This window comes from Micromys minutus (assembly GCF_963924665.1).
Source record: "Micromys minutus genome assembly, chromosome: 22".
NCBI classification, from domain to species: Eukaryota; Metazoa; Chordata; class Mammalia; order Rodentia; family Muridae; genus Micromys; species Micromys minutus.
The window spans coordinates 22633858-22658754 of record NC_137957.1 but is presented as its reverse complement, the minus strand read 5'-3'; the positions used below and the strand labels follow the sequence as shown (position 1 = coordinate 22658754).

Below are 24897 nucleotides of genomic sequence, written 5' to 3'. Positions count from 1 at the left end.
GGACATGAGTTCAGTTCCCAGCATCCCCATGGTGGTTCACTAACCCTCTTCTGGCCTCTGAGGGCAATGCGCACACACATAAGAAAGCAAATAAATGTGATCTTTTTGTATCTCTTTGATGTTTCTCTAGCCCAGAGTTAAAAACAACCTTTTCTCCTACACAGTCCTTATTGTGATTTGCTTTCTAGACATCTTGGGTCCATTTGGAATTGCTTTTTATACGTAACGTGTGTCAAGAACCCAGTGGCTTGTCCCTGTCTGGTTTGTTTGCTGTACATTTTTCAGGAGCCCCCCCTTTCAGTTGGCAAAGTGACGTCTGTCATGAGTCACGGTTCTACATGTGTGTGCTTCTGTTTCAAGAACCTTTTCTTCTCCCCTGGCTCATACGTCTTTTCAAGGCCAGCACCATTTTGCAGTGAGCTTTGTCAAGAGGCGCAGCTCAGCCTCCGCCACATTCTTAAAGTGTAAAAGTGTTCCCTGCTCTTTCTTCCAAATACACTTCCAAATCAGTTTCCAATCAGTTGTTTCCATTTGCTTTTAAAGACAGAGTGTCACTGCATAGGCCTGGCCCTCCTGGAATTCTCCTTAGACCAGGCTGGCCTCAAACTCATGGGATCTGCTTCCCTCTGCCTCCCAGGTACTAGGGCTAAGGAAACAGGCCGCCATGCCTGGCCTTAGATTTGAATTTGAATAGGGTTCATTTGACTGAATTGATTGGAGAACCTCTCCACAACTAGCTTCTTATCCGTGAAAATGGTCACATTCCCAACTATAAGTGCTCTCTAAAACAGGGGTTCTCAGCCCTCCCAGAGCTGCAGCCTTTTCATATATTTTCCCTCGTTTTGGTGAACCCCCCAACATAAAATTATCCTATTGGTACTTCATGACTGTAGTTTTGCTCCTGTTATGAACAGTAATATAAACATTTTTGGAGATAGAAGTTTGCCAAGGGGTTGGCAACACACAGGTTAAGAACTGCTGCCCTAAGATCTTGAACATTTGTTAGATTTACTCCTAAAACCTCTATCATCCTCGATGTTGTTATAAGTAGCATCTTTTGAACTTATTTTCTCTTGCTATACTGGGATAGTTTGGGTTTTTGGTTGGTTGGTTGATTAGTTGATATTATTTGTTTTTTGTGGTTGGTTTGGGTTTTTTTTTTTTTTTTTTTTTTTTTTTTTTTTTTTTTGTTTTGTTTTGTCTTTCTTTTTGGGGGAGGGGTTTTCGAAACAGCGTTTTTCAGTGTAGACTTGGCTGTCCTGGAACTTTCTGTGTAGACCAGGTTGGCCTCAATCTCATAGAGATCCGCCTGCCTCTACCTCTCAAGTGTTGGGATTAAAGGTGTGCAATTTGGGTTTAAAACATATCTTTTTGTACTTAACCATCAGCTAGTTCACCTATTTTTTTTTTTGGAGTGAACAATTCTTTTCTTCTCCAGATGAAGAGGGTTGATTTGTGCTTCCCTGTCCTAAAGCGCTCACTAGGATTCCCCACATAACCCAGGAAAGGGCCAGTGACTATGGGTATCCTTGTTTTCCCAGTTTTAAGGGGATATTTTCAAGGTTTCTCAGCTGGCTTTCGTATTCTCATGAGTGTGCAACATGAAATTTATTATACGTCTTTTTCTGTATCTGTTGAGAGAATCATCTCATTTTCTCTTTTGGCCTGTTTACTGGAAGCCTTTTTTTTTTTCAGCCGAAATGTTTAAATGTGAGTGGTGATAAGAATACTGCTTGAGTAGTCTTAGAACAGCGGAAGACTCTGACTTACTGACCCCTGAGGAGTTTCATCAGGGTTTGGTGCACCTTGATCTACATGACAGTTTTTCAGGTCACTGTATCTCACGCTTTGTCAGTAACAGTCACCCAGAGTCCTGAAAAGCAGATTCCTGCCTCAGTGGGTCCAAGATGAAGGCCGAGATGCTACGTCTTCAGCAAGTACCTGCTGCTACTATTTCTGCTGCCAAGTCTGCCCAAATAAGAGAGGCAAGGGTGGGACCGCCCGACCAGGACAGCCTTCCTGTTTTAAACTTCTAACCATGAGTCTCAGCCTTTTGTTGTAAATAAGAAACAGTTAATAGGAAAAACACTAAGAAAATGAGACTAGAAGTTGTTTTCGCTGAAATCTTGGATTGGGATCACTTTGCCCATGGCTTTTCAGCATCAATTAAGTTGGTAACCATGACATGCCTTCTCCCCCGCCCTTCTGTCTGCCCTCTGTAGCTGGAAGTGGTTGGAGACAGTGCTGTGGATGACTACGAAAAGCAAAGGCCAAGCAGGAAACAGAAGAGTTTGGGGCTGCTGTGCCAGAAGTTTCTCGCTCGCTACCCAAGTTACCCATTGTCAACGGAGAAAACCACCATCTCCCTTGATGAGGTTGCTGTCAGTCTTGGTAGGTATTGCCCCGTTACCCGGAGACCTGCCGTCTGTGACTGTGGGAAGCGGTTATCTTGGGTGGGCCAGAGGCATCAAGCACCCTCCTTTACTAACAGAGAGGCCCTGTAAGAGGGTAAGGACAGGAGTGAGGGCAAATCTGCCTCCACTGCCACCAAGTGTGTATAGGACTCAAGGAAGCCGAGACCTAAAGAGCCAAGGTTTTTAACCTTAAAAGTGTGGGGACTGGAACTGTGGCTTAGTGATAGAGAATTTGCTTAGCATGTACAAAGTGGGTTTAACCACTAAATGATACAGGGGGAGAATGAGTTTCATGGTAAAAGGCAATATTTTTATACTTACGTTGCAGATTAGTTTCATCTTTTTTTTTTTGAAGGTTTATTTATTTATTTATGTGAGCACACTCTCACTGTCTTCAGACACACCAGAAGAGGGCATCAGACCCTATTACAGATGGTTGTGAGCCACCATGTGGTTGCTGGGAATTGAACTCAGGACCTCTGGAAGAGCGGTCAGTGCTCTTAACCAATGAGCCATCTCTCCAGCCCCACGTCTCATCATACGTTCTTATTTCACAATCAAATCAAATCAAGTGAAAGGCAGGTATGATGGTACACACCTATAATCCCAGGACTTTTGAGACAGAGGTAGGACCCTAAATTTAAAGCCATCCCAGGGCACACAGTGAGACTCTGTCTCGTAGAGAAAAATTACAGATATCTTGATCTTTAACAATGCTTCAAAGAGTTTGGAACTAGTATTATTTCCTATATGAAACAAAAAATCAAGAGCAAGAACATGACGCTTGAACGCCTTTACCATAAGCCGTAAGGCTGTCAGAACAGAGGATGCACAGCTGGATGTAACTCAGAGCTAAGCTTCCTAACAAAGAAGAATGCATGTGTGCACGTGTCGGGAGCTTGTGTCAAGTGTGCTGCCTTGCACAGCTGTAAACACGTACACAGTTGCTTTGGAAGAGAGACCTCTAGTGGACAGGGACTGTGTTTGTTTTTCCAGATGATTGACTTACACTCGTTAAGTAGAAATCCCGCTAATCTGGAGGTTGGGGGGGGTATCCACTAAAAAAAAAACAGGAAGTTTTAACTATGGGGGAGTATTTAGGGGAGAAGCTACGCAAATGACCAATAACTTGTGTTTCATAGCTCTCTGTCTTCCGTACCCAGAGAAACATGTCAGAGTAGGAGGCTGTCAGTGGGAACAGGCTGTCAGACCTCTGAGCTGACAGCTGAGAGGGTGCTGACTGTTGGAAACTGAGACAGTGTCGAGACTGTGGGTTCTGAGGGGAAGACTAGAGACTAGGTAGGCAGATAGGCCTGGCTATGGACTTTCCTGTAACATAAACTTGGAGAGAGGTCACAATGTTGGGCTAATAGGATTAACAAGTTTAACTCAATGCTGGCAGGAGTCTTAGAAAGCAATTTTGCAGAAAATGGGGGTTATCTCATTCGGTATCCTCATCAGGGTTCACAAAGTCTCCCCCTGACCCCCGCCTGCCTGCCACATACTCAGTTTCCCCTGCAGGTTTTGCACTGATGTTGGCGTTGCAAAACACAAAGACGAGGTGGTGGAGGGGGAATTTACAGCCCCAGGGAGAGTAAAAGATGTGACCCTTTCTCATCTGACCTGTAAATCCTGCCATGTTATACCTGTCTGGAACCAAACTCCAGAGATTTGCACAACAGCCTCCCAATGCCCCAATGACGACACAGACACGCTAAGTAAAACAAGCCACCAGCTCTTATCACGTGAGACTGAAAACTCGTGCTCTCCCTAGGAACTATTTTTCTCAGTGACCATCTACTGGCCAGAGTCTGAACCCCTAGTTCCCTCCTAACTTGCCAGACCTTCATTTCCCAAAAGATGAGCAGAGTTCGAATCTGTCATTTTCAGAGTCTGCTGCAGTATATAGACTTGACTCTGGCGTTAATGAATGAGCATTTAAAGACTTGGAAATAACTTCGGTAAATGGGAAACAGAACAGCCTTTGCGTCTTATACTGAGCAGAGTGATATTCTCCGTCAGTTCCTAGGGAAATAGACCATAGAAAACACAGTGGTGATCACTGTTCTTGTATTTACAACTAGGACCATAAGTAGAATTAATAAGACTACCTCTGAACAAAAGAAAAAGGGGGAAAGGAGGCAGAATTCCTTAAGGGAACCTTCCTACAGCAAGCCCCAGAGTTGCCTGTAGGTCCAGAGAACTCCATGTGCACTGCCCTTTAGACCGAGACGTAGGAATGATCGATATGATGAGCTATTAAGCTTTCGAGGGGCTGCCACATTTGGCGTTTACCAAAACAACCTACCAAGTGCCCGTTTGAGAGTTCTTATCCTCAGAGCAGGCAGGCTCTTCCTTCCCTTCTTGGGACTCCTAACTGCTAGGTGGAGACTGAACAGCTTATTTATCAAGCACAAAATAACACAACGGCCAGGCATATGGCCGCCCCCAGGGTGTCTCAGTTGCATTTGCTTGACATTTCTAATGGGAAGGTTTGTGGGATGGTGCAGGCTACACAGGATGTGTTGTAATGTGGAAGCAGGCTGGAGAAAAGAACCAGGCAGCTCTGCACAAGTGGCTCCTGCCAGTACCTTCCGGCAGGGCAGCTGGCACTGAGCCTGGGGTGAGGGGCAAGCTGGTCAGGATCATGAGTGGAAATGTTCTGACTGACCGTGAAATGCCTCTTCCAGTGCTTGACAAAGCTCCTCTTCATCCTAGAGGTGTCTTCGTTATTTGGTGTCTTTCTCCCATTATATCTTTGAAGAGAAACAGCATCTTTATAGATGGTTGGGTTTTCTACAAAGCTCCTGGAGGTTTCATCTAGATGACAGCAAAAGGGACCTCAGGCCTCGGGCCTCTTACACCACAGCATGAGTCACGGACCAGAGGTGGTTAGAATCTGCCTCTACTGTGCCTCTTCATGTTAGTGGGGGCTTGAGGTAGCTCCAAATCATGTTATGTTGAGATAAAGTTAACATCTGTTGAGGACCCTTTATAGTAACGGTCAGCAATTATTTTATAGGATAAGATTAAATAACTTCCCACAGTGGGACACTTACAAAGGACAAATTGAGAATTCATGTCCAGGGATTCTAGAACCTTCCACACTTACCTAGCACACGGATTTTCAGTGATTAGAACAATCCGACTGGGGGGGGGCGCAGGGAGAGGAGGAGGGTTTCACAGTGGCCTGCACTGAGCTTTGTGCCTCGCTGTTGGCTTGATGTTGGTAGCGGTGGATGAAAGGGTAGGAAGACTCACTGCAAACCATGGTAGGCAGACAACACTAGCCACTGGTCAGACTTTGTGTATTAATTATTTCATACGTCATTCAAACTCCCAAGAAAGGCCAGTACCGTCCAGTGAGGAGATAATATTGGCACAGTCACTTATGGTTAATCGCTGTCCGCGTGGATCACGACAGGAACACACTGTGGTTGAACCTATGATGGTATCCCCAGAAAAACTGAACTGAGCAGAACGTGGCAGCACGGTCCTGTGGGCTAGGGTCCCCAACTGACTAAAATGAGGTCAGGACAAGCCGAACCCCAGCTTTGTCGAATCTGCTTCCTGACTAACTGTAGTAGCTGCTTCCTGTCCCGCCACCATGACTGTTCACCGTGATAGACTGTCTCCTCAGACTGTGAGTCGGAGTGGACCCTTCTTTACACAGCATCTGTCAAGTACCTTGTCGCAACAGTGAGACTGGAAACTAATACAAGGAATAGCTGCTGTGTCCGGTAGGCACGCCTTTAGTCACACGCTCAGCACCTGTGCACGTGTAGTTTTCTTAACCGTGGGTGGCAGTCCGGCCATCTCAAGAGTTTGGTACCCTAGACATGTTTGAAGGTTGGTTCCCAAGAACAACAGGGTCTGTTTGAACCTTCCTCAGACCGACTCATGGATTATCCACAGTCACTGGGCATCGACTTGGACATCGAACCCGTGGTTCAGGAATTGGTACTCAGAAATGCCCATCTGATGATTCCCTTTGACTTCTTCTTTGCAAACAGGTGTGGAAAGGAGACGCATCTACGACATTGTCAACGTGCTGGAGTCGCTGCATCTGGTCAGCCGGGTGGCTAAGAATCAGTACGGCTGGCATGGTCGGCACAGCCTTCCCAAAACCCTGAGGACCCTACAGAGGCTGGGAGAGGAGCAGAAGTACGAGGAGCAGATGGCCTGCCTCCAGCAGAAGGAGCTGGATTTGATGGGGTACAGGTTCGGAGAACGCAGGAAAGATGGGTCTCCAGATCCCCGAGATCAACACCTACTTGATTTTTCTGAATCCGACTACCCCTCTTGTGAGTCTGTTATAAACGTGTGAATTAAAGGCCAAGGGAGGACGTGAGGCGTCGGTGTGACAGCCCTCGGGGCGGTGCTCTCTCACTCTGTCTACTAAGTCAGAGGGCTCCCAGCTAGGCTGCCCTCTCCCCCTCTTTCCTGGTTAGAATGTGGGCCGTATATGATAGCCATATTCTGCTTGCCTTTGAGACTTGACACTGAATACATGTTCTCGCAGCATGTTATTCAATTACTTATTAAAGGAAATTACCAAGGAAAACAGCCTCAGTAGCTGAATTTGTGAAGACAGACAACCCCTGTTTGCCTTTGCCATTCAGTTGTTTTGCATATATATATAAATTTTTTAAAGTATCTTCCTTTTCTTCCTTTACCCTAACTTAACATGTCTCTTCTTGCTCTAAACATCAGTGCTCCTCCCCACTGTGAGGACAGCATATGCCAGGCATCACTGACAATTTGCAGTATTCAGCACTCAAGGAAGAATAGAATAGTTTTCTTTAGCTCCTCAGTCTCATGACTTTTAGCTCCGCTCCACGAGGAAGTACTTACCCGTATAGCCAGAGGAGATAATCATCTATCAGGATTCTCCACCTGCCTTCCACAGAAACCCACCGATGATCAGTTTCCTCTCTCTGTAAAGGCAGCCACCTACTCTGTTAGGGGACATTCCAGACATTGTGATAACAGAGAAAAGATGATGTTGTTAGGCTAGGGAGATAGCTAAGGACCTGAACCCAGATCCCCAGTACCCAAATAAAGTAGGTCGCAGTGGTGCGTGCCTGTCTACGATCCTAGCACTGGAGAGGCAGAGATAAGACAAGCCCTAGGGCTCTGACCTGCCAATCTAGCTGGATCGGTGAGCTCCAGGTTCTGTGAGGGACCCTGTCTCAAAAAAATAAGATGGATAAGCAATTGAAATACAACAACACATGGACCTCTGGGCTCCACATGTGCTTACACCCCTCCCCCATATACGCAAATGAAGTTCTTTTGAAAGATGAATCAGTATTCGGAAAACAACCGAACCCTAGCCCCCTCCTTTTATCAGTCTTTTCAAAAGAGTTGCTTAAGGAAAACTGCCACTATCACGTACGTAAGTATGAACTGTTAAGAGCTGTAGAAAAGCCATGGAGTCTGCGCCTGCAATTGGCATTTTACAAGATGCAGGGAAATCCTTCCAGCTTCTCTACGGGCTTGTTTTTGTCATGTGCACTCAGTAGGCTTCTGCCTAGGACTGCATGATCCTTTCATGTGCTGGTGGGACGAGGTGACTCTGGAAAACTGGTGCAAAGTCTTTCTTGTAGTAAATTCATGTTGTGATGATTTTTCTCCCCCCTTTTTTAGCATCTGCAAACAGTCGGAAAGATAAATCTCTAAGAATTATGAGCCAGAAGTTTGTCATGTTGTTCCTCGTCTCCAAAACCAAGATTGTTACCCTGGATGTAGCTGCCAAAATCCTCATAGAGGAAAGCCAAGATACCCCGGACCACAGTAAATTCAAAAGTAAGAGCCTTCACCTAATCCACGTATCTGCACAATAAGGGAAGGCAGCAGATGCTGTTTCCCCACCTCTGAGATAAATGTGTACGGAGAGGGTTTTAATGGATCGTGCTGGTTTTGGAGAAATGTACTCCTTGTGCTCATAAAAGCCTTCTGTGCTTTAAGAAGTCAGTCACCCATTAGAACCCCCACCAAACCCAAGTCAGAAGACCCCCGCCCCCAGGTTACAGTGGACAGGGAGGCAGGATGCACCCCGAGAGCACAGGCCAGGGAGGGTGTGATGGCTGTGCATTTCTCTGCTCACACGACATCCAAGCAGACTGTCTGAGTGTTCTTTCCCCTTTCTTCCCCATCCCCCGCCTACTTCTCTGAAGGGTGGAGTTGAAAGTTGTCTACAGGTAAGCAGGAGAGGATGCTCGGGGTGGAGTCCGGGAGGGTGCAGGGCTCTTGGAAGGGAGAGTCTGTCAGTGTCATACCCTTCCTTCCCCCGAGAGCGATGCTACAGTTGCTACAGGGTCCGTGTCCTAGGGAATTCTCCAATTGCCTTTTGGTTTGGTTTTTCTGAAATAATAGCCACCCTGTGGGTGAGCCGGTTAAGATAAATTCCAGCCCTGGCAGCGGCCCTGACCTCAAGTGGACGTCTGACCCTTTATTCATATTTTGAATAAAAAAGTAGGCATGTTATCTTGTCCTGCTTTTTTGCTTTTTTTTTTTTTTTTTTCAGCATGGCTTCTTTTGTCTTTCTATGTCTCCCTACTTCCATACATGCAGTTTCCAACAGTTTTCCCAGAATGCATCAGGTGCCCCTCACACCTCTCTCCCCCTTGGCTAGGGTTTTAGGTGAGCAGCTGCTGTTCTTCACAACTGCACGTCATGACCTTGAACCTTGGGCGTTCTCTCTACCCAGGAGTGTGGCTTCACTGGCTGCCCAGGGTATCCCTGTCACTTTCACACAGGCCAGCTTCCTGTGAGGCAGGTGCCACCACCTCATGCTGGGGGACACTCAGGACAAGCTGCCCACATACCAGAGTTACATTTACTAAGCCTTTCGTCACAGCCTGTTTCCCGTGTAGTTTTGCTATTGGGGAATTCCCTGCTTATCAGCAGAGGATTCTTGAGATGCTAAGTTGGGGGAGGGGAAGGACATATTGTCCTCTCCTTACATCTGTGTCTGTGGAGGCATCGGGCACATAGATCTCAGGTGATATCATGACAGAGCCACTGACCTCATACGACAGGTCCCCCGGAGGTGTATGTGGTAGCCAAGAGATGTTCCCTGTCACCAAAATTAAAATGTAACAGCATTACACAGGGCATGACTGTACTGTTTTATATCTTCAAGCGAAGGTACGGAGGCTCTATGACATAGCCAATGTTCTGACCAGCTTGGCTTTGATAAAGAAAGTTCACGTAACAGAAGAGCGAGGCCGTAAACCAGCCTTCAAATGGATTGGGCCTGTGGACTTCAGCTCCATTGGTAAGGAGATGTGATTTTTTAAAATTAATTTATTATATATAAGTACATTTTAAAAATTAATTTATTATATATGAGTACATTGTAGCTGTCTTCAGTCACAGCAGAATAGGATATCTGATCTCATTACGGATGGTCGTGAGCCACAATGTGGTTGCTGGGATTTGAACTCGGGGCTTCTGGAAGAGCTCTTAACCACTGAGCCATCTCCAGCCTCAGGAGATGCAATTTTTATAAGGACTTCTTGTATATTCCTTTTCCTGATTCTTCATCTAGACAGCAAAACTGACCTTTTCCCACTCTCCGTGTCACATCGAACGTTAGACTAATGACCTCATTCTTACCACAATAATTATGGTCCAGAACACGTAGGTGTGGGCTGCCACGTACACATCAGAAACAATAGACAGTGGATTTCTATAACTGTTACAGTATCCCTACATATGAAGTTTTTGTTTGGTTCTGAAACTTTTTCCTGAGAGTTTAGGACTAAAGGTCTGAAGAGATACTTCTGAACCTGGGTTATTTCTACGTAAAGCAAAATAAACCGTCCTTGTATAGGGAAATCCCAAATAACCTTGAAAAGCTACAATCAAATACTCAAAACTAGCATAACATGAGGTAGGTAGCTTCTAAATCTAGTGGGGATGTAGTGAACTACCTTTTATGCAATGTAGTTAAAAGGGTAAATACACCATGATTTTGCCAAACCCTCATCAAAGAAAGGTATTGTGTTAATTTCACAGTTAGCATCCAGGCAGTCGTGGGCTGGATCTTCTGTGGAAGGTGCTACCTGGGCCCAAGCCTGTAAGATTATTTGTAATTTACCCTTTCAGTGTCAGCATTAGTGGCATAAATTTGTGTCACATAAGTAGGATTTATTAAAAAAAAAAAAAGACCTTAAAGTCAAGTGTAACTACTTCAAACCCAGCGACTATTTACTGAGTGTGGGCTGCAGGCCAAGAACTGTACCGTGTGCCGTGAGAGGTTTAAGCGCTGTGCAGGGCAGCCCATGCACACATCAAATAAAAAACTTCACTGTCCTGCTCCAATGTCTTTTCCTGTGAAGCCTTCTCCTTTGCTTTAAAATAGTCACGCCTTCCTTACTGGCAGGCATGCATTCTGAGACATATGCCATTAAGCACCTTCTTCCTTACATAAATATGACAGTCTACCTACACCCAAAAGGCCACTAGACAGTATGGGAGCAGTGTCACATAAACCCTATACCTGACCCAAGCATCTCGTGGCATATGAATGTGTTGTCTCAACCTATATCTGGCTCAAATACCAACCCCATAATGGTTTCCCTGGTCATCTACAGTCGAGAGCATCTCCCCTGGACAGCTGCAGTATAGAAGTTGACATTTCGAGATTACCCTTGCCCTACACATCCGAGGACAGATCCACCTTGTGTCACCCACTGAACTGGATAATGAAATCTTGTCAAAGGTGCAGAATTAGCACCAGTTTGGAAGTTAGAAAACAATCGAGTTCTAGCTGGGTGGTACTGGCTCATACAAATTCAAATCATACGATGTAAGATCTGTTGGACTCAACTTCGGTAAATTTGAAGAATCGCATATTTAGGGATAAATCTGGTCCACATTAGGGAGAATCCTGATTTACGTAGAGGACGTAAGTCAAATACAAGAAGCTGGGAACACACAGTATAGCCTCTGAAGTTAAGCCAAGGCTGTACTGAAAGTGACAAGGAGTCTTTGAGCATAGAGACTGTAGAGGAGAAAGATTGCAGTGTGGTGACGACGTCAAGCAAGGGATCAGTAGAGACGTGAGGTTCTGTCCAGAAGCCAGGGAGTTCAGACTCCTGCACAGCCAGTGAGACCACAGCTGCCAGAACTCTGTTCTGGTTCAGCGAGGGTGACTTGGAATCAGGTCAGGAATTGCAAACTTAAAATCCCCTACCCTTTGGCAACCTGTGTTACAGATGCTCTCTCTCAACCCAGCAACCACTCTTCGGGGATCCCTGATTTCCCGTTCACCCGTTAAGGTTCTCACATTTCAGCTCCATCACTGCCCCGCCCCCATTCTCTCTCTCTCTCTCTCTCTCTCTCTCTCTCTCTCTCTCTCTCTCTCTCTCTCTCTCCTCTCTCTCTCTCTCGCTGGCAGCACAGTTTATTGTATTTATTGTATTGAATTTTATTGGCATATCACAGGTGCGATAAAATAGCAGAGTTCAGTAAGTTCTGAGTATGTTACTAGGGTTAAATAGTGAAGAGCAGCTTCCTCACAAGCCATCCCACCTTCATTTCCTCCCTGCTGGCTCGTCCCTATTGCTCTGCTTCCAAGACACACACTCAAGGTCTGCACATCTAATTCTAGAATTGTAAGTGAGTTACATAAGTTGATCTTCATCACTCATGGATTCCATACTGGATTTCCATGGAAATCCACTTGCCACTAAAATTTACTTATCACTTGAAAATGAGTGTTTGTGGCACGTGTGTAGGAATTTGCATATGTGCAAAACAACAAAAGGGGGATTTGTTTTCCAGTGGACTCGTTCCTAGATGTGGATGTACAAGACTTCTTATTTCAGCTTCACGGTCTTTGGTGTCCTGTTGTCAGTGACTCTGCTACTTAAAATGGCTCCCCAGAGAGACATCAGCAAGATGGCTGACTATATAGACACCTTCACTTGAGGTTACCACCCATAAAGTGATTGTTATTGCTACTTCATAACTATAATTTTGCTAGTTACGAACCGTAACGTAGATGTCTGATGTGCAGGATGTATTTTCCGTATCACAAACTGACCCAAAGAAGTTAAGACACACAGGTTGAGAACTGCTGCTCAAGGGATACTCTCACCAGATCCCTGAAATGTGTTAGAAAAGCCTGCAGCCCTCACAGGTCCTAGGAAGGAGCCCGCCATCTTGAAACTCAGTTCATGCAGTCAGGATGGTGCTCCTAAACAGTTCAGCCAGCTCGCTTGGTCTTGTGCACCAGCCTGGTAGCCCTCCTCATCCCAGGTAGTTCCCTGGGCAACCCACCCTGAGCAGCTCAGTTTACAGAGGCCCCTGAGTGGCTCTTCCTGTTGCCCCAGAACCACTTGACCATGCTAGAGAAAGCATCTCAGCAACAAGCTGGTGTCTGAGGCCCACAGTGGCATATAGTACCAGTAAATCTCTGGGAACTTTGACCTAGAGAGGCCCCTCTGGGAAGAGTGGCCCACTCCTCCGTGACCTTAAAAGCAGCCACCAATCCACTGAGACTCCTGGAAACCAGTTCTGTGGCCCCAAGTGGCGACTGGACAAACTGTTCTCAGTCTCCTCCCAAGGAAGCTCTAAGAAGCAGACTGGACCGCACCTACCTAGCCTCAGACCAGGAACCTGCCAGACAGCTGGCCTTGAGTCTATCAGCTTCCAGAGGGCCTGTGAATTCACCCATGCAGCCCTCAGACATTCCCAGGAGCCCTGACAAGCTCCACTTGTTTGCAGTGCTCGAGTATTAGCAGCACTTTGCTCCTGAGCATGTCCCTCCCACACTCATCTGGGCTCTCGGGGACAGCATTACCTCTGTAGCAGAACAGACAGGGTACCGCACGTCCAGGTACACTGGAGAGATGCCTGCAGACGCACTTCCCCTGAGACAGCGCTTCTTAGCTGGAAGTGTGTTCTACATCTAAGACACCCACATATGTTGCAGATGTTGATTACAGCTCAAGAAGTCGCATGACTAAAGCATGTGCCTGGAGCCTAAGCTAAGCAGCCTGTCCACATACTGCCATTGGACATGCTGCCAGGAAAAAGCTTTACTGTAAAAACCACCCTGTAAAACTGGTAGTCAGTGGGTCTGGCAGCCGGCTAGACATCCAAGGCAGCACGGGAGAAACATTTTTAAGATCTAATGGAACCACATAGCAAGTTCAGCAACAGACTCCGAAGAGAAGAAACTTAATTACCTGACAGAATTCAAAAGTACAATTCTAAGAAATTTAATGAGCTATGCAAGTGTATGGACGAGTCAATGGAATTAGGAAACTAGATTGTGAGTATAAGAAACTTAGCAAGGAGCAGGATTTCAAGTAAAAACCAAAGAGAAATCCTCGAGCCAAATAACAGTAATAAAAAGGAAAAAAATAGTCAAGAGGCCCAACAACAGAATAGATTTACACAGAAGGAATTTCTGAACTTGACATCCTTTGAACAGGACAGGTTATAAACAAAGAAAAAGGAAAAAAAAAAAAAAACTTCATGCTGTTGAGACTTACTCAACCAGAAGTAAGCAAGCAGTCCTACGGAGGAATACAGAAGGGAATCCGACACTGCTGTCGAAAGTGCAGAGAAGTTCTCAAGTCTTGGGAACGGTGGAGAAATCCAATCTCGAGAAGCACTCGGGCACACAAACAGAATCTAAGAGACCCGGCAACAATATCATTGGATCCAAAAGCCAGAAGTGTCAGGTGGCATTCCCATTGGACCAGCCCACCTCTCAGCCAGGGCCTTACACCGGGAGAGAATGCAGTGATGTAGTCAGAGTTCTAAAGAGCTCAGTGGGTAAGAACGGGTGCTGCACATCTGTGAGGACCAGTTGGGATACCCACACCTCCACAGCGAACACCTTTAACCCCACAGGCACCCTCACCTACACGAATGTCGATGACCGATCGCATACATAATAAAGGGGGAAATGTTAGCTGAGAACACTGTTTCCAGCAGAGTAATCCTTGAGGAAGAATGCTAAAATCTTTCCTAAGACAAAGCAAAACCTGAGTAAATATGTCCCCACCAGAATGTAAGAGAAACCTGAGGCTGCTGAGGTGACTCAGCAAGTAAAGGTGCTTGCTGCCATTTTTGGCAGTTTGTGCCTGAGCCCCAGGACCTAAAGCCAAAGTAGAGACCTCCACATGCATTCTGTTCCCACGCGCTCGCTCACCCACCCCTGCATGTGCACACACACTGCTCTAAAATAGAGATAACTTTGGAATGCCTAAAGCAGTCTTAACAATGGATAACTATACCATGAGAATAAATCAAATACGTAGTTCCACAAAGGAGAGACTCAAACCTCATTGATGTAGAGAGCCAAACCTCAAAGAGGAGGAAAGGATGGTGTTCAAAACAACCAGAAAATAATGAACGGGCTGATAAGCTTATGTCCTGTCAGCGATGACGGGGTGCACATAGATGACACCCCACACCTCCCATCAAGATGAAGGCCGCTGGATGGGGACACCAAGGCAAACGAAGAGCAAAGTAGAGGAGGAGAGAGAAATGCCATGCAGACGGGAGATGAGGAGTAGCTGTACTTTTACATCAGATAAAATGGCCTTTGTATCACCAATGGTAAAAAGATGCAATGGGTGTTTAATCATAAAAGAATCAGTTCAACCAGAAGCGTAAACGTGTATGGATGCCCCCATTACTAAAGTACTACGCAAGGATAGAAAGCCAGCATCAGTAGATTTCAAGGGGGAGATGGGCGGATAGACAGCAGTAGTTTGAGTGGCGTGAAGTCCAGCATTTCAGAGGCAGCAACAGCTGATCTCTGAGTTTGAAGCTACCCTGGTCTACGGGGCCGGTTTCAAGCCAGCCAGTCTTCATAGAGAGACCGTCTCTGAAGAGATGATTAGCGGAGGCTTCACTGCTTTCCGCAGTGGGTGGGTCAGCCAGATTTTAAATATGGAAGAAGAAACATCCAAATGAAACTACACTGTTAGAGTAAACAGACACACACTTATAGAATCTTTCGTCTGACAGCTATAAAGTACACGTTTGCATCAGCATGAGGGACATTCCCTAAGGTCATCTGTCACGCCACCAAACAAATGAGTGTCTGATAAATAAATATCGTATCATCTCTGACCACAAAGGAATCAAACTAGAAGTCAACAAAAGAACTTTTTAAGTTGTACAAATACATTGAAGTCAAACAATCCTTCTTTAATATTCCATCAATGAAAAAAAATCAAAAGAAGATCCTTAAACTTTTATTTTTAATTAATGGAAATTAAGTACAACATAAGGATCTGTGGGATAAAGCAGTAACAAGAAGGGGGTTTATAACAATTACGCGCCTGTGTTTAGCATTTAAAAAATAGGGTTTCAAATAAACAACTTAATGAGACAAGTGAAACCAGAGGAGAGCCGAGGAGAGAATGAAAGAAATGTGAGCTACCGTCTCAAGCCCTTTCCCACTCTTGCCCCCGCACTGAGGTCTTTAGGCCGTCAGGACTGAGACATGAGTCGAAAAGGAAGCAATGGTGAAGTGACCAGTTTCCGAACAGCATGACTTTCTGTAGAGGACACCCTGCCGTGTGAACTCCAGCTGCCTAATGCTTCTGTGCTCCCCGCTGCATCCTTGGGTTCCTTCACCACACCCTAGAAACCTCCAAGCAGGTCAATTAGGGCAGCCAAAGCCCGCCTAACTGTCGCCTGGCTGTCTGCCCAGATCCTGAGAGCCGGCCACGTGTGTATCCGTTTCTGCTCTGCCTTTGGTTTGATTCAGGAGAGCGGGCGAATACAGTCCCTGAGATCGGCTTGACCTTTTTTGTTGTTGCTCTTTTTGTTTTATTTTCTGATTTTAGAAAAGGAACGTACGTTTGGGCTTTTGTCGAAGGAAAGTGAAGGCCGTAAAGATTTATTTTTTCATTCGGTTTCGAGGCTGTATGAGGTGAAAGTACATTGTTGAATCAGATTTATAATTAAAAGATGTATGCTTTGAGCTCTATAAGAAATACACAGCCAAGGCAGGCATGAAGATGGGGACCGCAGGGAGGGATGCCCAGGGTCTGGAACTCTCCATCTTCACTCCAGCATACTGGTACCCTGAAGGATGAAAGGGTCTTCATCCCCAGCCTTCAGCCCCAGGGCTGCTGACCTTATTCCTTTGGTCACTTGGTAACCGGGCTTCTCCCTGCGTAAGAAAGAAATAAAAAAGCAAAGTAGGGAATTGAGGCTCGCTTCTGCATTGCCCTGGAGCTTTGGCGAGAGGGGCTGATCTCCATTCATCTTGAAAGTGGCTCTCGAAATCCACGTTTCCTTTGCTGTTGAACCCTAACCGAGCATTAAAATGCCAGGCCTGTTCTAATTCGGGCTGAAGAACATCTCGCCCCACTTTGGTTGCCGTTAGAATAATTTTAGGATACATATGGGTTCACTCTCATTTTATAGTTAGCTACTTTTCTTTTTCCAGGACGTGGAAAGAAATTAGGGTTTGAGATAGCTCATTAACTTTTTCTAAATAGGGTAACTCCATTTCAACTTTAAGTTCAAAGCCATCTCTCTTTTTAAAATTTATTTATTTTTGTTTTATATACAATATGTATTGCCTGCATAAATGTCTGTGTGGGGGTGTCAGCTCCCCTGAAACTAGAGTTCCAGACAGTTGTTAGCTGCCATGTGGAAAAGCAGCCAGCAGCCAGTGCTTCTAACCACTGAGCCACCTCTCCAGCCCCCTGGAAGCATCCCTTAAAGAGATGAAGATGACCAAAGCCTGTAGCTGTATAGAGGCTCTGCAGTTCTGTCTCTCTTTCTCCAGATGAAGACCTGCTGGACGTCTCTGCATCGGTCTTACCGGAACTGAAGAAGGAAACATACGGTCAGATTCGAGTGTGTGCAAAAGAGAGGCTGGCGCGGTACGGTTCCTTTAACACGGTTCAGACGTCTGAGAAGATACAGAGAAAAGTGAGCTCAGAACCCAGCAGCCCACAGGGAGGAAAACAAGGTATCTGCCCTTGGAGTCCGTTGGTTGCTATGGGGAGATGCAGGCATTTTCAAATTATCTCTCTAGACCACGCCATTTTTTTTTTTCAACCACCAACTTTTCACTGGCCTGAAGTCAAACAGTTATTGGCTGCAAAAGACATGCTGACTTCACAGTGTGTGAACATAGCCCCATGCCTGAAATTGATCCAGTCAGCCTTGATCAATTGGCTCGCCAAGCTCTGCCTCCTCAATATGTCACAGATGCTCGTGACTTGGGAAACGACTTGTTTTGCTTTCCTGCTTATTCTTAATGAGACCTGGAACCCTCATTCACAGCGGACTTCTGGAAATCACCCTTTTTGAAACCAAACCAGAACAAATTTGAGGTAGCCTTCATAATCCCTAAGCTGTGAGGAATGGTCTCTGTTGTGTGTATCCGAGACTGCAAGACTCCTTCTATCTTTGCTGACCTCCACGTTCCCTTGCAGGGTCAGCCTATTCCCTGGAAATTGGAAGTCTGGCGGCCATCTACAGACAGAAAGTAGAAGATAATTCACAGTAAGTGGTCTTCAAGAACCCAGAACTCGGGCCATATTGACATTGATCCATCGAAAAATGGATTCTTTCTTTTAAGCCACTCTTTTTAGGAAGGAGTGACACATCTTTCCTTATGTGCCCAACCCTAAGCTAATAGGGCCAACAAATGCCTGGAAACTGCCCCCTAAGCCACCGTAGCTTAAAGGAAGCGAATGCTGCTTTTTCTCAGGCTGCTCCACTGAGAACTCACGAGCACTAACCTTGCTTTCTCAGGACCGCAGCTCAGTTATCAGTGAACACCGGCTGTTTTCCCAGCCGCCCCCATGTTTGTTACCCTCTATTAGCAGCTTTTCAGGGGCTGAGATGTTTACCCTCATTAAGGAGGAAAGAAGCTAGAATCCCAAGACGTGGAGTAAGAGGTCCAGGTTCACACAGCCCACACCCAACAGCTGACTAAAACCCCTCTGAGTTAAATGCGAGATGTGATTTCGAAGGGATCTTAGAGAGCATAGGCAGAGCACTAAAGGGATGAGAGAGAGCTGTAGCGGCAGGTGTGTGGGAAGGAGCAGACGATGTGGCGATGTGGCGGGGCTGAGGAGAGACAGAGAATGCTAATTAGTGTAGCAGCCATTAGTAAGAATATCATTAGTAAGAAGCCTTTCGGAGGTGAGCGGCACAGAGAGGATAAAGGCTATTACCCCCAAGTCTAATGACCCAGGTTCAGTCCCTGGTTCCCAAAAGCTGCCCTCTGACCATCACACATGCACTGTGACACCTGCACTCACACACGTGTATAAAAATAATTTTAGAAGTCTCTCAAAAAATATAAATAAAAAGGAAGCATTTGAGTCAAGGTCCAACTGGCAAAAGTGTTGAAATTCGAGAGGGTTGGTATCTCCCAGACACACAGTGAGAACTCATGTAGGTTTGGTGAAGAAGAGCCCTCCGTGGCAGAGCTCAGAGACTTGCTGGTACTCACTGTATCTTTTTATTTCAGGGGGGAAGCCTTTGTCGGTAAGAGAGCAGTGCCTCCCGAGAGCGCCTTGGACTCTGCCCTCCCCGTTGACTCTGAATACGGTGTTAAGCCTTTGGCCCAGCCGGTATTTTCTGTTGCTCAGACAGATTTGCAGGCCTTCTCCGTGCAGAACGGTCCAAATGGACAAGTAGGTGTCCCCGTTCCTTCTGCAGCCTCAGACGCAGAGAGCTTGAAGCCAGCTCTGCTTGCCAGCCAGCCCCTGGTCTATGTGCCCTCCACCTCGCTTTTCATGCTGTACGGGAGTGTGCAGGAGGGACTGTCCCCGGAGTCAAGGTCCGAGGAGGACAGTGGTGGCTCTGATGTCCCGACTGACCTGTCACTGGCACCCTCTGCTCAGAAGCGCCTGTGTGAAGAGAGGAACCTTCAGGAGGAAGATGAGCCTGCCATAAAAAGACAAAGTCAGGAATTTGAAGACAGCCCCTTGTCCCTAGTTATGCCCAAGGTAAGGGAGTATGGTTGAGTGTGTCTGGTGCCATCCTGTTTGTCTGAGTTTAACGAAGTCATGTGCTTTCAAGTGGTATAGTCTGGAATAGGACCATATGTATTTCCAAAATAATTTCACCATAAAATAATACGATAAGAAAAATGATTTTTATTTAAAAGAAAAATGTCACACTTAAAATGCCTCCCCAAAATTGTGTGTGTGTGTGTGTGTGTGTGTGTGTGTGTGTGTGTGTGTGTGTGTGTAAAAAGCTCCCCTGTTAGTACAGTTAACATGTTTGTATATTTCTCAGTCTGTTTTTTGTGAATGTGAAAAAACAGCAAAAACAAGTTTGGAAATCTTACAGTAATCATTTGAGCCCTGGAAGCCGTGGGGTTCCTGGGTCAGGAATGTGGATGCCTCTGGGGGGCTGAGGCTGGACTGTCTCAGCTCTTGTCACTGCCCAGAGACCCTGGTTCCTTAGCTGCAGACCAAAAAAGAACAAAGGAGACTGAAAGGCGACTAGAGGTCTGGGTGGGTCAGTCACGCGGCATGGACGTTTCTCCGTTCATTGAGATAATAGTCTCACTCATTACCAAAATAATGATGCTACCTTTCTTTTGCCAAAATGGTTTTTTCTGACCTTATATAGAGCCCAGCATTTCGGGTTAGAGGTGTAAGGAGCCTGCAGGCCCCACAGCAGTAGAGAGAGATGGATGCAGGTGGAGGGGTCTCCGAGCAACCAGGGTGTGTTGTGCACGCGCGTGAAATGGTCAGAGAACTAACTTAGGGAAAAGTAAACCAAATGTTTACTTGAAAACTCGAAGGAGAAGAAAAAATGTGCAAACACATGTGTTAGACCCCAAGACGGCTCTGGCCCAGCCCACATCTCTTAGAAGACCCTAAGACACTGGTTCCCAGCCTTCCTAATGCTGCAACCCTTTAATACAGGTTGCGGTGTCCCTCCGACATAAAATTATTTTTGTTGCACCTTTGTAACAGTAACTTTGCTACTGTTGTGGCACAGGGGTTTCTCCTTCAGAATCCATTGTCACGGACAAACTGTCGTCACTGTCATCTCCGTCATGTCTGTGCTTAGGCGTCACCCTCAGCTACACATACATACATAGCACGTGTTTCTGTGTTGTACCTTTAAATAGAACCAAAGCAACTGAGCCACGAATCTAAATGACACACGGCTGATCTCTTGTCTGCGTGGTAGATAACTTAGGAAAACTCTTCTAAAATTGATTGCTGAGAGTTTCACTTCTCTGCTTTCTGGTTTGGCTGTCCTTAGAAACCCTCAAATCCCACAGGCCTTGCCTGTCCCGTGACCGTGGGAAATGGGAGAACAACGCCCCCGGAGGATGCCTGTGCTCAGGGTCAGCTCCCTGCTGCAGAAGGAGTTTTGGGGAAGGCTGTCCCAAACAGCTTCGTCGCTTCTGAATACGAATACCCACCGAGAAATCCGGACACGGAAAAGCCTTCCGGCGAAAACGACATTACCAAAGATGCCCCCCTGCTGCAGTGTCTGTACATGCAGCCTCCCGCAGGTAAGGGGTTCCAGGGCGTTCTTCACACTGTGCGCTGGGCTTGCATCTGTGCCACTGTCACCTGACCAGAGAGAGGAGGTCCTTGACGGGTTGTACCTGTGTCACTCCCAGCCTTTAAATGAAGGATGAGATTGCTGGTCTCCATTCACCAACTACAGAAGAAATTAAATGCGTGGGGTTTTGTTTCATTTGTTTGTTTGTTTTGCGAATTACACTTTATTTGATGTAGAAACCACCTATTTAAAAGATGACCGATTCAAGCGAATCTGGCGCTGGTTCAGAATGCTAGATTGAGTGTGCCAGTGATTGTGCACAGCCCAGCATTAGGAACAAGAGCCCCTGACTCAAAGGTGAGGTCACAGCATTCAAAGTGTTCCTCTTATGTCCCTGTTTGTCTAAATTCATGCATGGATTCACACAGCCACAGAGAAAGTAAAATAAAAAGAATTCTCCACAGGCACTGACCACAAGACCCTGCATGTAGCCAGGGGCTGATGGCACATCCTTTAATTCCAACACTTGGGAGGCAGAGGCAGGCGGATCTCTGAGTTCAAGGCCAGCCTTAGCTAGTGTTTTATTGCTATGAAGGGACAATATAACCATAACGACTCTTATTTTAAAAATTAAATAAAATGATTTGGGGCCGGCTTACAGTTTGAGAGATTTAGCCCATTATCATGACAGGAAGCATGGCAGCAAGCAGGCAGACATGGTGCTGGAGGAGCCGACAGTTCCACATTTTGATACGAAGGCTGCAGGAGACGGTGTTATACTAGACGCAGCTTGAGCATAGGAGACCTCAAAGCCCGACCCCACAGTGATACACTTCCTCCAACAAGGCCACACCTCCTAAGAGTGCCGCTCCCTGTGGGCCAAATCTGTTCAAACCACCACACTGCCCTACAGAGTTCGTCCCAGGGCAGCCAGGACTACACAGGGAAACCGGGTCTCAAAAAACAAAGCCCCTGCAGGTAAATGTTGACATGTAGTTTTACCACCTATGTGATGTCGCCCACGGCAGCTGCGGGAGCACAGCAAGCGCGTGCTCGCCACCAACGGGGAGAAGGTGCCTTCGGTCACTGGTGCACCATGGGCTCCACTGGAGGAGCCATGAGAGATAGGAACGTGGATAGAGGCTTGTATTGTGATTTTTTTTTCTCCTTTTGTTTTCCTTCTCTTTCAGGGTTAAATGGCTTTAACATGCTTTTGCCAGGCGGTCAGACCCCCCATGCCATGGCGCCCTCCTCGCCTCAGCTGCCCTCCTTCGGGGTGCCCTGCATGTTCTTACCGTCTCCAGGCCTGGGCCCCTTTCCAGTTCTCTACTCTCCCGCAATACCCGGGCCCATCTCTTCAGCTGCCGGCACTCTCCCAAACACTGGAGCCATGAACTTCGGCTTGTCCACCCTGGGATCTGCCTCTCACCTTCTCCTCAGCCCGGCAGCCATGGTCAATCCAAAGTCATCCACCCTCCCTTCTGCAGATCCTCAGCTTCAGTGTCAGCCCTCACTAAACCTGAGTCCAGTGATGCCAGGCTCATACGGTGTCGTCCACCCGGAGTCCCCCGGCTACATGAGACATCCGGTGTCGATGGTAAAGGCAGAGCAGGTGAGCCCCAAGATCCCGTTGTTCCGTAATGGGGTATGCCTAGCTACGGTTAGCTATTCACTCAGCCACGTGACTGATACGGAGAGGTTTTACATCCAGGCCCACCAGTGTGAACCCAGTGTTAACTGCTTATCCCACAAAGCACCGGGCTCCAAGACAAGAGAAGTCATGCTTTAGGACAAATCTTTGCAATGGCATCCGGCTTCTCAACAGCAGAAGGAACCTTATGGGCGTGGTTATCGGCGGCCCTCATACTTGGACTGCCTCCCTGCTGGCGTTCATCTCTTTAGGCTGTTAAGACCATCCCGATTGTAACTGTACAGCTGAAATCCTGCTCGCTGTCTCACACAGTCTTCTCGGCTCCCACCACACGGGAGCCGAGGTTACACACACACACACACACACACACACACACACACACTCATAAAACACACGCAGACAACTGTCGCATAATCGGTTCTGCACTTGTCTATCAGATTCTGTTTGTGTTCCTGTCATAGAAATCTGTTAGGAATTCTTACAAGACAGTGTTCACAGTCACTCTTTATTCTCCCCCCCCCCCCGCCGTCCCCCAAAAAATAATGTCATTCTGTTTGGCCGAAATTCTTCAGTTGTTATTCAGAGGCTCAGAAGTTTGCTACATACTTAAATAGTCATATTCCTATTCAGACACGATTTGGTTTTGCAGTCCTGGGAATTAAACCTAGGGCCCCCGCATAAGCTAGGCAAATGCTCGCCACTTGTCCATACCCCTTGCCTGAACGTACACTTTTGGAAAAATAATGATTTGCTGTATTTTGATTCTGTTCATCCCCTCTAACTCCCACCCCCCCCATCTTTTCCACCCTCCCCGTCCAACACTGTTTCCCCCCCCCCCACTCTCTCTCTCTGTCTGTCTGTCTTTCTGAGCCCACTCAGTCCAGTTTGTATTAGGCAGCCATTCTTGGGCGGGGTCCTGCTCCACACTGTGGTCAGTATAGCGAATGTCACATTAAAGAATCTGCCTTTCTCCTTCCCAGCCCAGTCAGCCCCCAGTAGCTCCTCAGCTAGTAGTGGGACGTTGTGCCCACCTCCTAACCCTCCTGGGTTTTGGGGGGTTTTTTTTGTTTGTTTGTTTTTTAAATAAAATTCTAATTACGTCATTTACCATCTTTCTTTTTCTCCCTCCAACCCTTCTCGTATACACATATGCCTCACATTCTTAAATTCATGGCCTCAATTTCTTTAATAGTTGTTACGTATGTGTTATATATTCCTAAGTCTGTGGGTGTGGGGAGTGTAATTTGCTTAGTCCCTATAATGCTACTTGTGTATATAATCTCAGGGCTGACCACTTGGTGTTGGATAACCAGCTTGGAAGCTCTTCCCTGGGAAACACTGTGATTAACAGTCCCAGTTCTTCAGTCCCCTAGAGTCTGTTGAGCGTTGAGCCCCCATGAGATAGCTCTTTCACTGGCCTGAGTTTGCACACTTGTGAATGCTGTCCCGGTGTGGCTATCTATTCAACAGTTCAGTGCCTTTTGATGGCTACTTATGAGCACCGATCTGGGCAGTGCAGGAGCCAGAGAATTGGCAGCATCCTGTCCCGTTCCAGTTCAGGGCCCGTAAAGAGGATGGATGTTAGCGGAAAGGACCACTAGCATGTGTGTTTGCTTTACATCTCCCAAAATCCCAGAATTTTTTTCCACATAATCCTTCTAGCCCTGTGAGGTTGTTATTCATCCCTGATGGGGATGCAGAAACTGAGGGACATCGAGGTGAAATGATTGGTCCTGTGTCACAGAGCCAGCGACGGCAGAGGCCATGGCCCTGGCCTTCTAGACCTCGACCACATGTGTATCATGTTTTGGTAGGCTGCTCTTCCGTCCCTGAGATAATCAGCGTTGTGCTAAGGGTTGGCTGACAGATGAGAGAGCAGGCAGCTTAGTGATAACCCGGCAGGAAAAAGATGGCCATCTTGGAGCACGAAACATTATTTCCCTTCTGCTTCTCCTGTTTAGTCCCCTGCACCGGCAACCCCGAAGAGCATCCAACGGAGGCATCGGGAGACATTCTTCAAGACCCCTGGCAGCCTTGGCGATCCTGCCTTTAGAAGAAGAGAAAGGAACCAATCACGGAACACTAGCTCAGCCCAGAGGAGACTAGAAATCTCCAGCAGCGGACCTGACTAACCTGATGCTTCAGTGGGTGGGTCGCCTCAGTGCCCGACGGTCCCTGTGTCCCAGACAAATGTCCTAAGTGGAACCCGGGCCAACCCAGTCCTCAGCTCGTGTCCTTACGCCCACTCCCGAATCCACTGACTCTGCTAACTTCCCGATATCGTGGGTCATCTGTTTCCTTGGAAGTAATTATTACTAATTATGCATCTAATACCACCTAGCA

The 24897-nt window shown here is 46.7% G+C and overlaps 1 protein-coding gene across 1 annotated transcript in view; it reads left to right on the top strand.

Moving 5' to 3' along the window:
- Window positions 1-24686, top strand: part of E2F7 (E2F transcription factor 7) — a gene marked incomplete at both ends in the record, with an annotated part of 36362 nt that extends 11676 nt beyond the window's left edge. The window contains 10 exons of the mRNA XM_080935650.1: window positions 2223-2391; window positions 6428-6718; window positions 8064-8222; window positions 9562-9696; window positions 17197-17382; window positions 17852-17921; window positions 18898-19378; window positions 20655-20910; window positions 22094-22515; window positions 24516-24686. Of these exons, the coding sequence (XP_080791776.1) occupies window positions 2223-2391; window positions 6428-6718; window positions 8064-8222; window positions 9562-9696; window positions 17197-17382; window positions 17852-17921; window positions 18898-19378; window positions 20655-20910; window positions 22094-22515; window positions 24516-24686 (2340 nt within the window). The remainder of the gene's footprint in view (window positions 1-2222; window positions 2392-6427; window positions 6719-8063; window positions 8223-9561; window positions 9697-17196; window positions 17383-17851; window positions 17922-18897; window positions 19379-20654; window positions 20911-22093; window positions 22516-24515) is intronic.
- Between the last annotated feature and the right edge of the window lie 211 nt (window positions 24687-24897).